At 40.6% G+C, this 20,127-nt stretch overlaps 1 protein-coding gene and 1 long non-coding RNA gene across 2 annotated transcripts in view; one reads left to right on the top strand and one right to left on the bottom strand.

Annotated features, from left to right (window-relative positions):
- LOC126910624 (intersectin-2-like) overlaps positions 1–20,127 on the bottom strand; it is a 37,827-nt gene that overhangs the window by 3,064 nt on the left and 14,636 nt on the right. Inside the window, 11 exon segments of the mRNA XM_050700671.1 lie at positions 1,371–1,479; positions 3,884–3,973; positions 6,095–6,230; positions 8,497–8,675; positions 9,110–9,269; positions 10,040–10,172; positions 11,595–11,762; positions 12,402–12,465; positions 12,855–12,955; positions 16,677–16,763; positions 19,222–19,414. Of these exon segments, the coding sequence (XP_050556628.1) occupies positions 1,371–1,479; positions 3,884–3,973; positions 6,095–6,230; positions 8,497–8,675; positions 9,110–9,269; positions 10,040–10,172; positions 11,595–11,762; positions 12,402–12,465; positions 12,855–12,955; positions 16,677–16,763; positions 19,222–19,414 (1,420 nt within the window).
- On the top strand, positions 9,354–20,041 carry LOC126911859 (uncharacterized). Its single transcript, XR_007706339.1, has 2 exons — positions 9,354–9,406; positions 19,970–20,041. It is a non-coding gene; the product is annotated as an uncharacterized LOC126911859 (long non-coding RNA).

The raw sequence follows: 20,127 nt of genomic DNA, 5'->3' as shown, positions 1-20,127 counted from the left end.
TATGCTCGAAATCTCCGCTCCGCTTCCATAGAAACAGCATGATTGGTCAATTCGTACACCGCTAAACTCCCATTTGCCCCGCTCAGTGGAAACACGGTCTAAACCTTTTATACTGTGATCTCCAACCCGCCTGCCTGTGGAGATTATGGCAAACCCTCTTATGTGGTATAAAATCATTCTCATAATCAACAGCGGGTGACAGTCCACTGCTGGACTATGAGCCTCCTCTACATAAGAGGGTTTGCCATAATCTCCGCAGGCAGGCGGGTTGGAGATCGCAGTGTAAAAGGTTCAGGTTTATAAAACTCGTAGTATATGGCAATATGCTCACCTCCTATTACATACATGGGACTTATAACACAAGTGGTGAAAAGTGGGTGTACATTGTATATAGCGTGACCGGTAATTAGTAAAGGATATTTAAATACGTGATTGTACTCATGATTACAAACAACTTTCTTAAACAAACTCTTTTTGTATACTCATTAGTTTTTTTACACAATAACAAAATCGTATGATCAGCTGTTAACAGTGAGGCGCCCGCGCCCGTGTTATCGGAATACTAGTAACTAGATAGGTGTTTTGGAACTTTACACACGCGTGCTAATGAAATTTTGTTATTGTGATAAAAATAAAACTAATGAGTATACAAAAAATGTTTCTTCGGGAAAGTTGTTTGTCATCATGAGTACAATCACGTGTTTAAATATCGTTCACTAATTACCGGTCACCCTTTATGTCCAACCCTGTCTACCCCTTTAAAGAAGCTGTGAAATTACATAAAAACTGCTGCAGTCGGTTAAAGGTTGATTACTGTTTCGCTACTTATTAGTAAGTTAAGCAAGAAGGATGTTTGTTATATGTTATTTTCATGCATATACATATAATATACTATACATAGACTATTTATAAAAGTTAATAATTAAAGGGGTCTGGAATGATCTTATTCTAGGTCAAAGTCAAGATTTTTCAAGTCAAAGTCAAAATATTTAAGGTCAAGTATGTGTAGGTAAAATCAAGATTTTTAGGTTAGTCAAAATATTCAAAGTTGTTGTCAATCTATTATGGTGAAGTCAAAATAGTCAAAGTCAAGAATTTAAAGTCGAAGTCAATATATTCAAGAATAAGGTCAACATATTATGGTGAAGTGAAAATATTGAAGGTCAAATTCAAGGTTCAAAAATTTCCTATTTTAAGGTCAAAGTAAAAATATATAGAAGAGTAAAATCAACATTATTTAGATCAAACTCACATAAATCAAGGTCAAAGTCAACAAAGGTCATGGTCATTCAAAGTCAATATTTCAAAGTCAAAAGTCAATGTACTACAAAAGATCAGCCCAGGGCCCCGTATACACGTATGTTAGTTACCTTGCCACCACGCCGGGTCTTGCGAGCGGTCAGTGACGGCGATTATGTCATCTTTTTCGAAACTTAGCTCATCAGCGTTTTGTGCGGTATACGGATACAGTGCGATTACCTGCAATTCATTATTATTTAACTCGTCAGTCACACTAACTTATCCTACCGCCATCCTTTCAACATAGGACTAGTAGAAAGTCGGCTCACTATCATCCCTACAGAGTGGACTTCCCTTGGGTGCGAACGAAACGGTTCGAATCCACGTTCCTAATCCGTGCAGCCAGGGAATGGAACAATCTGCCGGCTTCTATCTTTCCTGAGAAATACATCCCGGGTCTTTTCAAGGTCAGAGTGAATAGGTACTTTCTAAGTCTGTTTTTACCATCTTCGGCCACATCTTCGCTTCGCCGTCCTGGCAGTAAGCGGGTTAGTGGCCAAACGTAGACTTATCAACGTTAAGTAGAATCAGTGGTGGGTAGAATTAGCCACCAATTTATTCGCGTGTTTTATGAGACAACGACATCTATTAGTTAATGTTTGTATTAATATGAATGACACGAGCGTATGACATTTTCAAAAGTGCTGTTTGTCATACTCTGACAGTCAGTCGAAGTGTGGGAGAGCCATGCTTCTACACGAATGGGTCGACTCGACCGGAGTGATACCACGGCCGAGCAGAAAACCGACGTGAAACAACGGTTGCGTTGTGTGATTGAGGTTACTGGAGGCCCAATTACCCCCTTTCCAATCTCCGATTCCCCAACAACCCTTAAATACCTAACCCCCAAAATGGCCGGCAACGCACTTGTAACGCTTCTGGTGTTTCGTATGTCCATGGGCGGCGATTGCTTACCATCAGGTGGTCCGTCTGCTCGTTTACCGGCTTATACTATAAAAAAACTGTGGTGGTTGGACGATTTTTGGGTCGAAGTAACGTATTGGACGTAGGTTTTCTAAATTCTTTAGAACTGATTTTACAATCGAAAAATAATTTCAATTGGAGTCTGATAGTCGTTATTTTATGGTATAAGCCAGTAAACGAGCAGACGTATCATCTGATGGTAAGCAATCGCCACCGCCTATGGACACTTAAAACACCAGAGGCGTTACAAGTGAAAATCGTTCAAAGACTTCTCCCGCCTTGGATAAAAAACTAGAAAAGCCACCCATAGTGTTGACATACGACATGTTTAAGGTCGCAGTCACTAGATCCGGAGCTGCGGACTACCTAGCGGGTTTACCGTGGCTCCGGTTCGAAAAGCAGGAGTAGGAACGGAGTGGTTTTTAGTCAGTAAGAGTCTGACTCCTTCTCGCCTCGCCCAAGGCGGGAGAAGTCATTGAATGACTTTACCCCTTAAAAAAAAAGACTGTCGCTGTATGCAGGTTGCTTCAAACCACGCGATATGTATTCATGGGGGAGGCCTATGAGGCTTTATAAACTACCATTCTTTAGAAAATTTTGTAAGCAAAGCATTAGTCAAGCAAGCGATTTGGAACTCTATATACATAATAATTATGTTAGAATTAATTTACATATTATTTTAGTACAAAATATTATTACATGGGACTTGAAACATAACTTTTTTTTTTTAAATAAAACGTTGCCCCACATTAGGATTTTCTCCTGTGTCGTGGGTGCGTTTACAAACATACAAGTTCACATACACATCACACACAGACCCGAAACAACAATTTGTGGATCACACAAAGAGTTGCTCCATGCGGGAATCGAACCCGCTACCCGTTGCGCGGCAGCCAGTTGCCTAGCCACCGCACCAACCGTACAGTCAAACTGGTGAGAAGTCAGTGTTATATCAATATAAGGTATTCTAAAAGTATCTGCCACGGCTTTAATGGGAGGTAGTGTTGTGTTTGAAGACTACAATAGCTATTATTATTAAAAAAATTAAAACGATTTACAAGTAAATCCAATTCCTGTAGTAGCGAAGTTTCGTTTAATCTTCGGCCGTAGGTTATATTTATTTACTAATAGAATTACTTGAAATAACGTTTTATTTTTAATTTCATATCAAAACCTATTTATTTATCTTCATTTCATTCGTTCATTTTTATTCACGAAAGTTCGTAATAAATGGAATAGGAATGGTGACGGGGTATGAAAGCTAAAAATCTATTTAGTCCGACAGTTAGGTAATGAAAAGATATTAGACACGTATTTTTTTATTTTGTCATATAAGATAACAATACTAATCAAAGTTTAGGAGTGGGAGCTAACTACGTCACTATTGAGTATAAAACGTACTCAAAAGTGACGTCACGCGATATTTCAAATCGATATATCTTCGAAAGTATTTGTTTCCGTAAGAAAATAAAAAATACGTGTGTAATGTTTTAAAATAATCTACAAGACGGACATTGAAATAAAAATTTGTCATCTACCCTATTGTAGTACGATTTCTGCAAAGTTTCTTCCGAAACTTCGTATTTCGTTGAATTAGAGAAGGCTCGCTGTACAAACAAATGTTCTTAATATTTAATAAGTTATAAATTTCAATAAATACCTTGTCAATCACCGTTTCAGAGGGCAGGGTGTCCATTTTGGACAGAACCGGAGTCGTTCTGCCCGAAGTACGGCCCGATGACTGCAGTATCTAAATTCATAATACAATACAATGTTATTTAGTTACGTGAGGTGATTTTCATAAAAAAAATATATACACTTTGAGGATGAAGAATTAAAGGACTAATTAAGGAGAATTAAAAATATGTCTTTAGACTCCTAAAGACAGATTTTTAATTCTTTAGACCCCTAAAGACCCCTAAAGACAGATTTTTACCTTTTTCAGATACCAGCTACACCTAAAAAAGCTAGAAGTATGTTTTTGGAATCGAAAATGTATGAGTATTTGATTTTTTTTAAACGTTGCCCAACACTAGGATTTTCTCCTGTGTCGTGGGTGCGTTTACAAACATACAAGTTCACATACACATGACACCCAGGCTTGGAACAACAATTTGTGGATTGAATAAAGAGTTGCACCGTGTACGATTTCAACCCGCTACACGTTGCGGGGCAGCCGGTTGCCAAGCCACTGCGGCAATCGTACAGTCAGAATTAGATAGATTTAAAGTGGGTTGGGAGAGATTTAGAGTGAGTTGAGGGAAATTTAAAGTCGCTAGGGATATTTTAGAATAACTGGGGATCGTAGGATGGATTATGGACAATTTTTAAAGTGAAACATAGAGATCTGGGACCTTAATAGAGTTGAGTGGTTGAGGAAACCTTACGAGTGGATTGGGGTGCATCTAAAGTAACGCAGAGAGTTTTAGGGTGGAGTTGAAGTGAGTTTATCGCGCGTGGGACAGAATTAGAGTGGTTCCAGATATTTTAGAGTGGTTCCAGATATTTTAGAGTGGTTTGAGGAAGTTTTAGTGTAAATTAGGAATTGTTTATTTATACAGGGTGACTGGTAATTAGTGAGTAAATATCGCGCGCGCGTGCTTTCGCATGATCAGCTGTTAGCAGCGAGGCGCCCGCGTTATCGGAAGACTAGTAACTAGGTAGGTATTTTGGAACTATACTTTGTTATTGTGATAAAAATAAAACTAACGAGTATACAAAAAAAGTATCTTCAGGAAAGTTATTTGTAATCATGAGTACAATCACGTGTTTAAATATCGTTCACTAATTACCAGTCACCCTATATACACCCTGCTCCAAATCACATTTATCCGGAGCTGCGGACTACCTAGCGGGTTTACCGTGACTCCGGTTCTACAAACAGTAGTAGGAACGGGGTGGTTTTTCGTCAGTTAGAGTCTGACACTCTCTCTCGCCTCGCTTGGGGGGGGGGGATTATTTATTTACCCCTTAAAAAAACACGTAAGAGACTGACACTCCCTCTCACCTCGCCCAGGAAGGGAGGTTATTTACTTTCCCCTTTCCCCAAAAAAAAAACACAATAATTCTACAGCTTACCTTGACATAACTAGCGGGGAACCAGCCGACCTGTCTGTTCCTCCCCTTGGCCTGCAGTTCCCCCTCCCACCCTCGCCTCGCTTGGGGGGGGGAGATTATTTATTTATCCCCCCTTAAAAAAACCACATGAATCCTACAACGTACCTTGACATAACTAGCGGGGAACCAGCCGACCTGTCTGTTCCTCCCCTTGGCCTGCAGCTCCCCCTCCCACCCTCGCCTCGCTTGGGGGGGGGAGATTATTTATTTTCCCCCCCATAAAAAAAACACATTACTTCTACAACATACCTTGACATAACTAGCGGGGAACCAGCCGACCTGTCTGTTCCTGCCCATGGCCTGCAGTTCCCCCTCCCACCCTCGCCTCGCTTGGGGGGGGGGGGAGATTATTTATTTACCCCCCCTTAAAAAAAACCACATAAATCCTACAACGTACCTTGACATAACTAGCGGGGAACCAGCCGACCTGTCTGTTCCTCCCCATGGCCTGCAGTTCCCCCTCCCACCCTCGCCTCGCTTGGGGGGGGGGGAGATTATTTATTTACCCCTTAAAAAAAACACATAAGAGACTGACACTCCCTCTCGCCTCACCCAGGGAAGGAGATTATTTATTTTCCCCCTTAAAAAAACCACATTAATCCTACAACATACCTTGACATAACTAGCGGGGAACCAGCCGACCTGTCTGTTCCTCCCCTTGGCCTGCAGCTCCCCCTCCCACCCTCGCCTCGCTTGGGGGGGGGATTATTTATTTTCCCCCTTAAAAAAAAACCACATAAATTCTACAACGTACCTTGACATAACTAGCGGGGAACCAGCCGACCTGTCTGTTCCTCCCCTTGGCCTGCAGCTCCCCCTCCCACCAGCCGCTGTCCGCCTTCTTTCGGACTACCAGGAGCTGACCCTTGGTTAAAGAGAGCTGTTCCGAGCTGGTGAAGAGAAGAATATAAGGGTTAGAATATAAAAGGACAGAATATTAAACAATTTATGGTTACTGGTAAGTGGGACGGACCTGTTCGGATCAGCAAATCACTGGTCGATCACTGAGCAGTGCTCTTGCACTGATCAATGATCGACCATTGTGACACAATTGTAATAGCAGACTAAGGCCCCAGATCAGAACATTCTTGATTTCAAAACAAATAAGTGTAGGAGAGCTATGCTTCGGCACTGCTGGGCCGGCTCGGTCGGAGTGATACCACGGTCGAGCAGAAAACCGGCGTGAAAGAACGCTTGCGTTGTTTTTCTTTGTGTGAGTGAGGTTACCGGAGGCCCTATTACCCCTCTTCCCAATCTTCCCAATCCCCGATTCCCCAACAACCTTTAAATTCCTAACCCCCGAAAGGCAGACAATCCACTTACAACGCTTCTGGTGATTCTGGTGTGCATAGGTAGCGGTGATTGCTTACTATCAGGTGATCCGTCTGCTCGTTTACGCCGGTAAACGGTTCTGCCAGCGGTTTCGCTCGCGACCCCATGGGATAAAGTATTCTACCTGTTATTCCAGACTATAATCTATCACTGTTCCAAATTTCATCTAGATCCCCCATCTGGATAATCCCCCATCTGTTTTGACAGTGCTGTGCTTAGGGTGTTAAAGTATAATTATAGGCACCAAGTTTCATTGTAATCGAACGGGTAGTTTTTGCGTGATGCGTGAACATACAGACAGACAGACAGGGTAGACCGATTTGTCTGCTCGTAAACATCCACCCGCATATACTCCAGTTCATCCGTGATCATGGCGCTTGCAACAGTGCCGAAATATCGGAAACTCATACACATAAATAAACATGGTAAATATCCCGTCTCAAGTTCTAATGTTAGAATATTTTCAATGTACAGTATACCCTTAGTATGAGTTTGTTTTACGTTTAAAGTAATCGCAACGATACATTTTAATGATAATAATTTATTTCAGATATTAAGTTCATAGCTACATTACATATTTATAATTATACAAATTATAAAAATTAATTCCATACATAAAAAATAAGAAATAAATTACAAAAAATATAATAAAAAAACAGAGAATCACAAAACACTAATAAAAAAATATATTAACTAAAAAATCACGGTTTACTCACTGGTACATTAATGGAGAAAAGCTCTACTAGTTTCGAGTCACAGAGGGACTCTTCATCATGAGCAGCGTGCGCAGTCTACCTAACTAGTAGAGCTTTTCTCCATTAATGTACGTGAGTAAACCGTGATTTTTAGTTAATTTAGTATGTCTCACGATAGTTATTATAAAAACATAAAAAAATATCAAAAATGTCAAAAGTAAAATTAAAAATAATAATGATAAATGTCTAAATTGAAATAGGGATGATGGGATTTAAAAATTAGAAATCTATTTAGTGCGTCAGTTAGGTAATGGAAAAATATTAGACACGTATTTTTTTATTTTGTCATCTTTATATATATAATTCTTCTGTGAGTGTGTATGTCACTGAACTTCTCTTAAACGACTGGACCGATTTAGATGATTTTTTTTGTGTGCGTTCAAGGGCATCTGAGAATGATATAGATTCACAATTTTGTCCGTTGGACAATGGTTTTTTAATTAATTTTTAATTTATTAGTAGTTGTTTTTTTGGAATGTTTTACAATGGATCCGACTGACGGCGCTACTATCGCAGTGTCAAATATGAATGACGTTAGATATTGTCATAACATTTGAATAATAATTTTCATCAAAATGGTCCAGAATGTTTTAGCTTATTAAAAAAAGTTTAAAATTTTCAAATTAAAGACGTGTAGACAGGACAACGTCTGTCGGGTCCGCTAGTATTATTATAAGATAACAATACTTAGATAAAACGAATCAAAGTTTAAGAGAGAGAGAGCAAATACGTAATTTCTACGTATAAAACGTGCCTAGAAGTGACGTCACACGTTCAAATCGATATAACTTCGAACAGTACCGGCGTTAGGGGGGGGGCGTGATGGGGCGATGGCCCAGGGTGACAGGTTCTGGGGAGCGCCAATAAAATAAAAAACTACTACTAACACTTGATATTGCTTCCCTCAAGTGGGCGCCACAATATTTTCGCCCGGGGTGTCAGTGACACTGTCTTCTAAAGTATTTGGATCCGTGAGAAAATAAAAAATACGTGTGTTATGTTTTAAAATGATAAACTACAAGATTGACATTGAAATATAAATTAGTCAGCTACCCTTGTTATAACTTACCTAGTAGCAGTGTAGTTGGCGATGGCCTGAGCCACCTCGTTCTTCCTCCGTCCGGTAACGGAGTCCCGGCCGGAGTCGCGTCGCGCGGCGGACGCGGGGCGCGCGCCCCCCGCCGCGGAGCCTCCGCCCTCCGTTATAGACGCCACTTCGGACGATATCGGGGTCGACGATTTTTGTTCCTGATAATTAAAATATGGTGTGTTTTAGAATAGGTTTATTGTTAATTATTATGTTATTGGCTTACTCAGGTATTTTCTCTTGCGGAACAAACCGGTGAAATCGCCGGCGCCAATGGACACCCGAAACACACAAGTGGTGGGTTTCAAGGGAATTTAAGGGGAATCGGGGATTGGGAAGAACGAATGGGCCGGCTCGACCGGAGTGATACCACGGTCTCACAGAAATCCGACGTGAAACAACGCTTGCGTTGTGTTTCGTTGTGTGAGTGAGGTTACCGGAGGCCCAACAGGGGTGACCCCCTCCCCAAAAAGCCGGCAACGCACTTGTAACGCCTCTGATATTTCAAGTGTCCATGGGCGGCGGCGATTGCTTACCATCAGGTGATACGTCTGCTCGTTTACCGGCTTATACCATAAAAGGAAGCTGTACCAACCTGTATGGGCGGGGAGTATGGCGCGGCGTGTTGCTGCGGCGGCGCGGGGGGAGGGTCGTGTTGTCCCTCCGCGGCCTCCTCCGCCTCCGGGATGGACGCTATCACGTCCGCCGTGGTCGTGGTGTCCTTCGTCACGTAGTTCGAGGGGAAGATGCCGGTTCTAGGGGGGGGGGGAAATATTGGTTATTTTTCATGATGATTGAAAGAAAAATACAAGAAACTCGGTTTAAAAGCTAGCTAGCAATAGGGATGATGACGGGGTATGAAAATTAAAAATCTATTTAGTCCGTCAGTTAGGTAATGAAAAAATATTAGACACGTATTTTTTTATTTTGTCGTATAAGATAACAATACTTAGATAAAACGAATCAAAGTTTAGGAGTGGGAGCAAATACGTCATTTCTACGTAAGTGACGTCACGCGATATTTCAAATCGATATATCTTCGAAAGTATTCGTGTCCATAAGAAAATAAAAAATACTTGTGTTATATTTTAAAACAAGCTACAAAACGGACAGTAAAATAAAAAAATGACATCTACCCTATTGTAGTAGGAAATCTGCGAAGTTAAAGTAAAAAATACGTGTGTAATGTTTTAATATAATCTACAAGATAGACGTTACAAAAAATAGTTATCTACCCTATTGAAAAGCGGAGTATAATAATTCTGTGGTCGACTGTCATTAATAGTGTAGACTTTAATATAAACTTATATATCTACCAGTCGGGTAAACCAAAATTGGGCATTTTACTCGATCAAAAATTATTGATATCGCCTTTTGAATACAATAAAATGTCCAAAAATAATTAAATATTCATAAATTAATAGATTTTTTTAAAGAATAGTTAAGCATCAAGCGTCAACTGGACATCATAACTCAATTTCTCTTATAAAAATAGCCACCGCGTCAACCGCGCAGTGGAACATACCTGATGCCGATCCTGCCGGTCCACCAATCTCCGTCCCTCCGTATAACCTCGATCCTCTCGCCCGCCTCGAACGTGAGGTCTCCCGGCTCAGCGGACGTGTACGGGTACGCAGCTATGTAGAAGTCACCGCCCTCTGTGGAAGGTGAACGGAATTATTGTTGATATTTTGTTTATATAGAAACTTTCGTAAGAACATACTAAATTAATTATTATGTTTTACTCATGAAATTATTTTAACGAGGAACACGATGCGGCGAGTGTCACATTGCTACAGTAACAGTTACAGTAACAGGTACAGTAGCAACTACTGCAAGAGCTGCAGTAGCAGTTACAGTAAGAGGTACAATAGCAGCTAGCTACAGCAGTAGCTACTACAACCACTACAGTAACAGATACAGCAACCGCTACAGTTGCAGCTACAGCAATCGATACAGTAGCAGCTACTTCAACAGGTACAATAACAGCTACAGTAACAGATACTGCAACAGCTACAGTAGCAATTATAGCAACCGCTACAGTAACAGCTACAGTACCAGCAGTCACAGCTACCTCGTATGTCACGGAATACCGTTTATAAGAATATAAGCCTCTAGACAGCATTGACGGATGACTTCATAAATCCTTTATTGCACATGTGAAGTGTACATGCGAATAAACATGGATAGACAATCCCAACGAACAACAGTTGGGCAGAAAGCCGCCAGACACGATCACCGCCTGGTCGGAGGATACTGCTTTACGCGGCGAGCTACCCTTGCTCGCCGTCCACAGACCCGCACTTACGGTGGCCGGAGATCGAACCGCGATCCCCGACGCCAGGGGCTTTAGTCTGCTATTACAATTGTGTCAGAATGGTCGATCACTGAGCAGTGCGAGAGGGAGTGTAGGTTGTATAGCTCCGTCCCTCTCGCACTGCTCAATGATCGACCATTCTGACATAGTCGCACTTGCGACCACTCGACCAACGAGGCAGTCGAACTTCTTTCTGGGGGCCTACTCCGGTTCTCGAATGCGAAGTTTCGTTTAATTTTCGGCCGTAGGTTTTATTGATTTACTAATACAATTACTTAAAATAACGTTTTATTTTTAATTTCATATCAAAACCTATTTATTTATCTTCATTTAATTCGTTCATTTTTGTTCACGAAAGTTCGCAATAAATAGAATTTTAGTATGCAATCTGCGAAGTTTTTTCGTTCGTTCGTTGAATTAGAGTAAGCCCCCCTGTTGCCTAAAAATATGATGAGGAGCATAGGCGTGGCCAGGTTTTAGTATCGGGGGGTTCAAGAAAGTCGACCCATTAAATGTGTGACAAAAAAAAAACTTCATACATGACAAAAAAACAATTAATGTAACCTTTGCCAAACAGGGGATGTACTATGCTAACTAGAAGCATAACGCTCTGTAATGTCTAGCTAGGCATTTTTCCGGGGGGGGGGGGGTCGAACCCCCAAACTTCTAAAAAATTTGACGCAAACCCCCAAATTTGACGTTTCAAAAGTGCCTAATTTAGGATTAATTGTAATAAAGGCTTTGGCTTTGACTTTCTACTCACGGACTACAGGCATAGCTCCGCCGAGGTCGTTGGCCATCTCAGCCTCCGGCACCTCAGCGATACCCTCCAACTGTGTCTTAGTCTCCATGGGTTCAACGACCTCGCTGTACGACTGCGCGTGCGCATTTATATCCTCCACGTACGATTCCGGGAACCAACCCGATTGGCCTGTGGATAAAGAAAAAATAGGAATTTTAATTGAGTTTGGAAAGAAGGAGGTTCTTGATTTAGGTAAGGAATTCTTTGATGGAGTCTGTGTTTCTTGAAAGGGTTGGGAGAGTCACGTATGAGAGAGCTATGCTTCGGCACTGTCGAGTGTCGACCCGTCTCGACCAGAGTGATACCACGGCCGAGTAGAAAATCGACGTGAAACAACTCTTGCGTTGTGTTTCGTCATGAAAGTGATGTTCCCAATCATCCTAATCCCTGGTTCCACAACAACTCTTAAATTCCTAAACCCCAAAAGGCGGGCAACGCACTTGTAACGCCTCTGGTGTTCCGGGTGTCCATGGGCGGCGGCGATTGCTTACCATCAGGTGATCCGTGGTATAACCTGGGTGTCTTCAAAGCCCGAGTGAATAGGTTGCTCATGTAAACGTACTCCATGCAACGTAGGCACCATCAACGCTTACTACCAGCCGAAATAGTGACTAGGTAGCCAGAGGTGCACATTATGACACGTAATGCCGCTATACAATGTACACACACTCTTTTGTTATAAGTCCCATGTAATAGGGGGTGAGTCTATTGCCATATACTGGGTACAATTCCAAGTGTAAGTATCTATATAATATTATATAGCTTTACCTCTGGCAGTGCCCCATCTCCAGCCAGGCTCGGCATCACCACGAGGTGGTTGAGCATCGCTGACCTGTACCAAAGAAATAAAAATAATGATAATTTTTAAACGCTGCCCCACACTAGGATTGTCTACTATGTTGAGGGTATTAGTGAATGAATGAATGAAAGAATGAGTGAGTGACTGAGTGAGTGAAAGATAGAGAAAGAGGGGGGAAAGGGGAGAGCGAATGAGGGTAAGCGAGAGGGAGGGAAGAGGGAGAGAGGGGGAGAGTGATAGAGAGTGGGGAGAAAGAGTGAGAGTGAGAGAAATAGAGAGGGGGAGAGAGAGGGATACAGAGAGAGAGAGAGAGAGAGAGTGCCAGAAAAAAGTGATAATGAGTTAATGAATGAATGAGTAAGTAAGGAGACATGTAAATAATTCCTATATTATAGTAGTTATTATAACATTTCTTCACTCACCAAGTCCCCAGGTTGTAGGCTCAGTTCGTCAGCGGTGCGCGCGTTGAATTCATACACACAGCGCCATCTAGGGGCAGTCGACGAAGGCACCGCTTCTGTAGCTGTAAATATAAAGTAAACATAATTATATACTTACTACATAGTATAAAACAAAGTCGCTTTCTCTGTCCCTATGTCCCTTTGTACGCTTAAATCTTTAAAACTACGCAACAGATTTTGATGCTGTTTTTTTAATAGATAGAATGATTCAAGAGTTTATATTTTTTTTTATATGGGTCAAGCCCGCCACAACCTCCCTTACCGCTGCAATTCCTGTAAGCCAGGGTCTACAGTAGATACAACCATGAAAACACCGGAATACTGAAGTCCGGCGCGTCCCAGGGAAACGAATGACTGTCTTGGATCCCGCAACAAAATTAATCAGAAAATGTTATTAGAGAAGAAAAAGAAAACGATAGTTTCGACTTCCTTCGGTGAATTTAATGCTGGAGACAGAATGACTTAAGCCTATAGACACAAAAGACACTGCACAACTTGGAGAAGCCTAGTTGCCAAGCACCACGGAAGGTTTATATATATAATACATGCATAAATTGCATATTATATCACCGTTGTACCCATGCGAAGCTGGGGCGGGTCACTAGTAATATTATAAAATTTCGTGGTGGCCCGGAGGTTTAAGATGCCCGCTTCTCATACATGAGAGTGCGGGCTCGAAACCTACCAACGGCAAGTACCAATGTGACGTTTTCCGAGTTACATGTACTTTCTAAGATTATTTAGACACCACTGACTAACGGTGAAGGAAAACATCATGAGGAAACCTGGGCTTATATAGGGTAGATAACTTATTTTTATTTCAATGTCCGTCTTGTAAATTATTTTAAAACATTACACTCGTATTTTTTTATTTTCTTACGGAAACAAATACTTTCGAAGATATATCGATTTGAAATATCGCGTGACGCTACTTCTAGATACATTTTATACGTAGAAATGACGTATTTGCTCCCATTCCTAAACTTTGATTTGTTTTATCTAAGTATTGTTATCTTATATGACAAAATAAAAAATACGTGTCTAATATTTTTTCATTACTTAACTGACAAACTAAATAGATTTTTAATTTTCTAGTAATGAAATATTTACACATACCCACAAAAAGAAACGCAGTCAAACAAAAATAAACCAAAACACACATAATTATAAAGTTCAAATTAACACAAAATATACGAATATTAAATAAAACAATTTGTTCATTAAACGCGCACGTTGTATGCTAATCAGAATCCAACTTTGAGTATAAAGAAATAAGGTGTAAAAAACTTTAACAGTACTTATAATGCGGCTAGATTGAGTTGGACATTTGGATAAATGAATTTTTGTTATAAAATTTTAATTATAACGCTAAGTGTGGGAGAGCCATGTTTTGGCACTGCTGGGCCGGCTCGACCGGAGTGATACCACGGCCGAGCAGAAAACCGACGTGAAACAACGCTTGCATTTATTTATTTATTTATTTATTTAAAGTAAAATAGTATAACATTACAGTTATTACACCAAAGCGTTATACATTTCATATTATTATACCAAGTTAAATTCGGCAAAAAATAATAAAACCATAAAATACAAATAGTACAAATAAAAAGAATACAAAAAGAACAAACAGTAAAGAAAAAAAAAAGATAACTTAAAAACTAAAATATACCAGTTAAGGCCAAACTATACAATAAAAAATTTAAAAACACAATTCAAAATGAAAAGTTACTGGATACTCTCACACAACTGCATACATTGTTTACAAACAGTCTTCCTCATTGTGTGAGTGAGGTTACCAGAGGCTCAATTACCGGTCTTCCCAATCTTCCCAATCCCCGATTCCCCAACAACCCTTAAATTCCTCCCCAAAAGGCCGTCAATACTTGTAATGCCTCTGGTGTCTCAAGTGACCACGGGCGGCGGCGATTGATTACCATCAGGTGATCCGTCTCCTCGTTTACTGGCTAATGGCTTATACCATAAAAAGATCTCAATAACACTTTGGCCAACCAATCCAATGACTTCTCTCGCTCTGGGCGAGGCGAGAGGGAGTGTCAGACTCTTACTGACTAAAAACCACCCCGTTCCTACTCCTGCTTTTTGATCCGGAGTCCCGGTAAACCCGCTAGGTAGTCCGCAGCTCCGGATAATGCGACAACTGGACTTACGAGGCGCATATGAAGTCGCATGATCAAATTAGTGTTATAAAAGGAAGTGACATCAAAATTGGTTGGTTTATAGTCAATCTAGCCTTGTAGGCGATAATGGAAAACAATAGCGTTTGGAAAGCAAAATAAAAGAGAAAGAAGTATTGTGCTACTCAAACTTTACGTAAAAATTTTGTGATGTCACATTTCTATTATATAATCTAACTGTAAAAACACGAACTTGGAATTATTATAAAAAAAAACTAGTCTAGACTAGTCAAAGTCAAAGCATTTATTTCAATTAATCCTAAATAAGGCACTTTTGAAACGTCAAATTGAATTTTCCGTCAGTCTGTCTGTCAGTGAAGCTAGGCGCTCGTTCCAAAGTGTAGCTTCGAATGGAGAAGAACGAGCAAGAAACTCCATCGTTACTCTTTTTAAAAATGTATTTTACAATATCTCTGATACATTATTTGATCATTTACCTATTGTATTTTCGCGTAGTCTACATTGTATCAGATTGTAAAACTTTGACAATCAATATGTTTACAAATTCAGAACTGTGCTAAAACAGTTACGATTTGATTCAGAACTATTGCTATGCTGGCACATGAGTGTTATAAATGTGAAAGTTTGTCCGTCTGGATATTTGGCTGTTTGTCCGTCAATCACGCTGAAACTACTAGAATAAGCCGGTAAACGAGTAGACGGATCACCTGATAGTAAGCAATCGCCGCCGCCCATGGACACTTGAAACACCAGAGGCTTTACAAGTGCGTTGCCGGCTTTTTAGGAGTTAGGAATTTAAGGGTTGTTGTTCGGGAATGGGGATGGGGAAGATTGGGAAGGGGGGAATTGGGCCTCCGGTAACCTCAATCACACAACGCAAGCGTTGTTTCACGTCGATTTTCTGTGAGGCCGTGGTATCACTCCGGTCGAGCCGGCCCAGCAGTGCCGAAGCTTGGCTCTCCCACACTTGTAGCGGGCTTGCCCCATAAAAAATATAGACAGGGTATGAGCTGACTTCGGTAAGAGTTATTTGGTGACTTTTCCGTGGTATACCACGGAAACAAGGGCGAAGCCGTTGGCAAAGCTAATGAAATAAATGATATTTATTTCTGTAAATAGGTTATAAAATAACACTTTTACACGTCAATATTTCAAATAGCTAGATGAGCCCGGCATTTCCTATCCGACTACTCTGAGAAGAAATGCCGAAACAAACTCAGAGGTCATAGCATAGCCTCTTTTAAAGTCCAGACAATGATATAGAGGATAATGTGAGAGAACCATGCAAGTTCGTTATGTAGTGGTCTTTAGAGTAAATAAAAACCACAACATTATGAGCGGACCTGTTCAGATGGCAGCACGCATGTGTCAGTTTACAATCAGCTCAGCTGACGGCTGTTGCTGAATGATCCGACGAACAATACTAACCAAAAGAACATTTGGGTAGGTCTCGTAAATGCTCACACTGTCAGAATATAATTAACTAAAAGTGAAATGACTAAGCAAACTCTCGCACGGTCCTCAAACTAACAATTTTAAAAATAATATGTTAAAAAAATATCGAATGATATTAATGTCAAATTGTAAAAAAATGTAACTATATACTACATAATGAGTAAATGCTTACCAGTAGTGGGGGGTGCGTCCCCCCAGGCGTTGTCTGCGGCCGGCTCCTCGCCCCACGCGTCGTTCGCTGTGCTGCCCCAGTCCGCTTCTACAGATATACATATATTAATTGTTATGTACAACGTATGAAGCAAGTACAAAGAGGAGATGCCATAATGTGATTGTGCACTATGACAAAACAAATCAGCCCTGTCGACGTTTGGTTTGACTTTAATTTTATTGTAACTCTCGTGAGACATACTAAATTAATTATAATGTTATCGGCTTAATCAGACAGAGGGCGCGATGGGCGCGAAACTCTAATCGCCAGTAGCAGTCGCCGCGTCGTGTGTCGCGGAATGCTGCTCATGTATATGAGCCTCTAGCATGGCTTGAAACTATTCGAGTTCCTCGTCAAAACGTTACGTGAGTAAGCCGATAACATCAGTAGCAGTGATAGATAGATAGATAGATAAAACATTTATTCAGTACAAACAACAGACACAAAGAAATTGACAGACACAAAAAAAAATATAATAAAAAATAAGTGGGTACACAATACAATTTACAGTACGGTAGGAGCAACACAAAGAAAAAGGAGAAAATAAAATAAAAAATTAACGGCGCGGTTCAGTGTGTCTCTCAGTTTGCACCGAATGGGAGTCCAGCTCAGCATGTGTCAGGTACAATACCTGACGCTGGTATTCTGCTGGATCCCTGCGATGACGTACGGACGTCGAGCAGACCGAACAGTGAACATTATCTAGGCGTAATTAGTGCTGTGTGTGGTGAAATAAGGTAAGTGTTAATGAAAAGTGTTTTGTGTTCTGTGTGTGTTATGTTTAAATATCAACTATTTAGGGTGATTAACAATGTGTTGTTACACCACTTACATATATATTTTTTTTCCTTTCAGACCCCGACTACAAGTGAACAGGAATTCGGCGATGAAACCACCATCACGGCAGGTACCTGTTATCCCTATATTATGGACGTGTTTGAGATCGTCATACCAAGTTCTTTTTGTGAATCAATTAGGAATTTTCGAAGGTGTATTCTAAAAGTACCAAGAGTTTTGATATTTCTTATTGGCGGGGGAATATTGTTCCAACATTTAGTAGCTGCGTACCTAAAACTGCCTCTGAAGGCCGCAGTACTGTGCGGTTCCGTGGAAAGTTGCTGTGAGCATTGTCTTACTGAGCGCTGTCTGTTACCACCAATCCAGCTGAGTTTATTGTACAAGTAGGACGGTTCTTTGTACTTTATAACTCCGAAGAGTAGGCAAGCCAAGTGCAACTTGCGGCGTGACTTCATCTTAAGGATGGAGTGTTGGTTGATAAAGGGAGTGACGTGACTTCTTGGTGGTATTTTGAAGCAGAATCTGGCGCAGGCGTTTTGCACTCTCTGGACAACGACAATGCGTGCGACAATCGCCGCGTCGTGTGTCGCGGAATGCTGCTCATGAATATGAGCCTCTAGCATGGCTTGAAACTATTCGAGTTCCTCGTCAAAACGTTACGTGAGTAAGCCGATAACATAATAATTAAATCTAGTATCTTTCATTCCGGGACAGCAAAGTAAAATTACTGGACACGGGACAGCATACAATATTCCGGGACAATCCTAGTCGTGGGTGCGTTTACAAACATACTAGTTTTTTTTTTTTATGTTATGAAGTAGGAGACAAACAGAGTTTTGGATATTGGTATTAAGGTTTATTTTTTTAAAGCACTGCTTTTATCATTAAGAATGCTTAAAGGCGCTTGCTGTGAAATCATAACAAGAGGCGATCAGCTCTTGATCAAGCAGACCTTTTTTTTTAATGGCATATGAGTCTCCAATATAATCCGCTCATTTGCTCGTCGATAGTCTATGTGCGACTTCTGTCATCTGTCACTTGTCAAGTGTCGCTACATGTTTGTATACAATTATCTAAATAAATCTATACTAATATTATAAAGCTGAAGAGTTTGTTTGTTTGAACGCGCTAATCTCCGGAACTACTGGTCCGAATTGAATAATTGTTTTTGTGTTGGATAGTGCATTTATCGAGGAAGGCTATAGGCTATAAAACATCACGCTATGACCAATAGGAGCCGAGCAGAGCGGGTGAAACCGCGCGGAAGTAATATTTAAAGTGATTAAAACTTGCGTGATTATTAATGCCCTTGTGGCGACACTCTGACAAGTGACAGATGACAGAAGTCGCACATGGACTATCTACGGACAAATCAACGGATGACGTCATAAACCATACATCGCACATGTGAAGTGTACATGCGAATAAACAGTTGGGCAGAAAGCCCGCCAGGCTGATCACCTCGCCTGGTCGGAGGATCCTCCTTTTCTTAGGGAACTTTACTCGCTGTTTCCTAAAATACGATGATTTTCAAATTCAATGCTATAACACTACTACAACACGCAGTGCTATAAAATGCTATTTTTTTTAACAATCAACCAATTCCTAAATAGTTACCATATTATTATATACGTTTTGGATCAATGACTCAAGTTTAATCTACCTACTCCGACCTATTGGACGAAAAAAACTACAATAATTAACCTACCAGAGTTCCAAGCACTCTCAGCGGGCGCGGAGCTGCGACTGAGATACTCTTCCCTCTTCTCTTCATACAGCTTCCACACCCGCGCACACTTCTCTCCCAGCTCCGTCACCGTGTTACTCAGCTCCGATAGCTGAGCTTTGTTCGTTTCCAAGTCCTGTTTCTTGCTTTCCACCAGCGCTTTCGCTGCTTCCACCTGCATTATAACATATAATTGACTTAACGATACTAGAAAAAAAAACATAAATGATATTTATTTTTGCAAATAGGTTACAATGTAACTCTTTTACACGCCAATCTCTTAAATAACTAGCTTTTTAAGCGGGCAAAATCATTTAATGACCTTTCTTGCCTTAGGCGAGGCGAGAGGGAGTGTCGGACTGTTACTGATATTAAACCAGCCCGTTCCTACTCCAGCTTTTCAAGCCGGAGCCCCGGTATACCCGCTAGGTAGTCCACAGCTCCATCCCCGAAGGGGTAGGCAAAGGTGCAGATTACGGCACGTAATTTTCACCATTTGTGTTATAAGTCTTGTGTAACAGGAGGTGAGCCTATTGTCATTATTTTATAATAAATAATCACAATAATATCAGAAACTGTTCAATTATATAATGAGCACATTCGCTAAGATTATTTAGACACCTTTGACATACGGTGAAGGAAAACATCGTGAGGAAACCTGGGCTTATAATTTCTAATAGGGATGATAACGGGGTATGAAAATTAAAAATCTATTTAGTCCGTCAGTTAGCTAATGAAAAAATATTAGACACGTATTTTTTTTATTTTGTCATATAAGATAACAATACTTAGATAAAACGAATCAAAGTTTAGGAGTGGGAGCAAATACGTAATTTCTTCGTATAAAACGTACCTAGAAGTGACGTCACGCGGTATTTCAAATCAATA

Source organism: Spodoptera frugiperda, chromosome 19 (genome assembly GCF_023101765.2).
Source record: "Spodoptera frugiperda isolate SF20-4 chromosome 19, AGI-APGP_CSIRO_Sfru_2.0, whole genome shotgun sequence".
NCBI classification, from domain to species: domain Eukaryota; kingdom Metazoa; phylum Arthropoda; class Insecta; order Lepidoptera; family Noctuidae; genus Spodoptera; species Spodoptera frugiperda.
This window is presented reverse-complemented; position numbering and strand designations above follow the sequence as displayed.